The 2,500-nt window shown below is 36.8% G+C and overlaps 1 protein-coding gene across 1 annotated transcript in view; it reads left to right on the top strand.

Moving 5' to 3' along the window:
• The window catches only part of LOC138036065 (uncharacterized), a 15,836-nt gene that overhangs the window by 14 nt on the left and 13,322 nt on the right, over window positions 1–2,500 (top strand). The window contains exon 1 of the mRNA XM_068882432.1: window positions 1–275. This exon is cut by the window's left edge and continues 14 nt beyond it. Within this exon, the coding sequence (XP_068738533.1) occupies window positions 20–275 (256 nt within the window). The 5' untranslated portion in view covers window positions 1–19. The remainder of the gene's footprint in view (window positions 276–2,500) is intronic.

The raw sequence follows: 2,500 nt of genomic DNA, 5'->3' as shown, positions 1-2,500 counted from the left end.
TGATGGTCTGTCTTTCATTATGCCCTGCTTTCCAGCAGTTTTGCTATCAATTTTCGCAGTTTGTGGCTTAGAATGGCCATATGCAGTTCAAGCAAGGAAGTTTGCAAACTGCAACTTTAAGATAACTGAAAATACAACAGGTACTCAGAGATTGAAGGCGATATTTTCTGCCAAGCTTCCGCCTTACCAAAACCTGAGCCATTCCTGCGTGGTGAAGGCGAACGAATCAAACCACTTTCTGCGTGTGAAAGCTAAAAGAAACAAGCAACCAAAAGGTAAGAAGAAAATTGCTTTTACTCAGATTGAAATGTCATTGTATAGCGCTAAAACCAAGGTACACGACATTCTGAGACCAATATAGTCTATATTAAACCGCTACTGTCGTTTACGTTAAGTAAGATATGGTTTATAGACATAGCTAACGTTGGTCGAATCGACCAAGCCAGGGCACGTTTGATGGATTTTTGTCGGTTACGTTCACTTTAATGACTTAATTCGGCAACAGAAGCTTCAAGACAGTTTTGTAATCGATTGAGTTTTATCTGGCGCCAAAGTAGATAAGGGACGACGAACAAAGACAAACAAAAAATCGTCACCAAGTCACAAACAAAGAGTCGTAACCAAGCGGAAACTCAAAGGCCGCCGTGTGATGTTGAGTGTTAAAGAGGCTCTTTACTGGTTTTCCAGTATGGCAATCCCAGTCGGAAAATGGGTTGAATTTAGTCGTTTTCAAATTTTTTTTCTTTTCCGGTGTCGGGAAAAGTCTTTCCTATTTCTCCCCTCCTAAGTAATGTCTTTGTGCATAGAGTCATCTGAGCGTATGTTTGGTCCGTTTCAGGGGGTGGTAGAAATGCGTAGATTTATCCGGTGGACACAGTAGAATATTTAATTAACTTGCAAGGGCGTCGAAAGTCATTGTAACGCGAATGGCGTCTTAATGGATCTTTAAACAAAATATGCCCTTATGGAGCTCAATAATTGGAAGTCAATTGAATAAACACGACAGGCGGTAAAAATAAATATCTAGAATCTTCAAAGCGGCGAGTAATGGTCTTCGACAACAATCGCATCTTTCGCCGTCGGATATCACAAAATGAGCTTTGTTTTTAATGATATATGGTTAGCTGTGGTGTTATGGCAAATTCTGTATAAGTTTAAAAGGAATCGAACGCCTTGAATACATCACAGTGTTTACAGAAGTCGCATCTCAGTTGCCTGGCAACTGACTTTTTATTTTGTACTCAACTCTGCACAGTCTTCAGGCAAAAAATAATTGGAAATGTGACAGGGAAGAATTTTTTGAAAGACAGCTTGTTGTCTATTTTGTGCTTCATTATTCACGGTCAAGGTTCTTCCGAAAAGGCTTTTAAGATCCTGAACTTTTTAGACTGAAATTTATTTAATTGCTGCTGTGTTTCTTGTTTGCAAGAACGCAATTAAAATAGGAAGGGTTTTTTTGCCTTTAATAGCAAATATTTTGTTTGTTTTATTAAATGTTACGCTAGAAAAGGTTTTTGTGACATTTTTTGTCCAAAAGAACGCCCAAAAATAAAGCTTTTACCGACCTTTACGTGGAATATTTTTTGTAATTTAATATTCTCTGTCAAAAATTTGCATAAGAGGCTTGAAATAAACATCGCCACAGGCACAAAAAATTTAGTCGCTGATTTACCTCTTCGTTGAGCTCTCGTTACATTAACTGTGGTGTTATGTACAACATTGAAACTAAACGGCAAATTCTCTTCTAACCGTTTTTCTAGTTGGATACCAGAGACGGAATCGAACACCTTGAGTAGTCTGTGTTTACAATTTTCTGATTATTCATAATTTTATTTATCTTTACTCATCTCAGCAGAGTCTTCAATTTGAAATTTGTTTAATTCTTGTTAGTAAATAATTATTTGAAAGAAAGCTTGTTGTCCATTCTTGCTTCATTATTGAAAGAAATGGTTCTTCAGTGAAGGGATTGATCAACATTGTTTTAGGTAAGAGTCCGGTCTTGGGTCAATAACCCGACATAGAAGGCTTCCCGATCCGACAGATGAAATATAAATATTCAGTTAAATATTACAACAAAATTTAAAAAAAGAAAGACTTAAGTCTCTTGGCTAAAGGGTACGTTGTTTGACTCTAAGAGCGACGAACGATTAACATTCTTTATTCGTTGTAAACAAGAACCTTGACACAAGGTGATCACGTGCATCTTCGTGGTTGCCTAGCTCGTGATTAATTTCTTCCTTCTGATCATGATAGAACATCTCTGCCCTTCCCCAGGAATTTTTTCGATCGACTGTCCCTTTTTTTTTTTTTTTTTGGATACAACAACACTGATTACAAAGGTTTGGACGCGTTAACTACAAACAATGTCGTACTTACAATACGGACAACACATTTCTACATTGTTTATAATATAGCATGGTTCAATAAGTTAGATAAGTTAAATAAAATGTTGATAACTGGCCATACACTGTTTATTAAGAAAACATTACGGATTGCTTAC

Source organism: Montipora capricornis, unplaced genomic scaffold (genome assembly GCF_036669925.1).
Source record: "Montipora capricornis isolate CH-2021 unplaced genomic scaffold, ASM3666992v2 scaffold_456, whole genome shotgun sequence".
NCBI lineage: Eukaryota > Metazoa > Cnidaria > Anthozoa > Scleractinia > Acroporidae > Montipora > Montipora capricornis.
The sequence above is the reverse complement of the archived record's forward strand: the minus strand, read 5'-3'. Positions and strand labels throughout refer to the sequence as shown.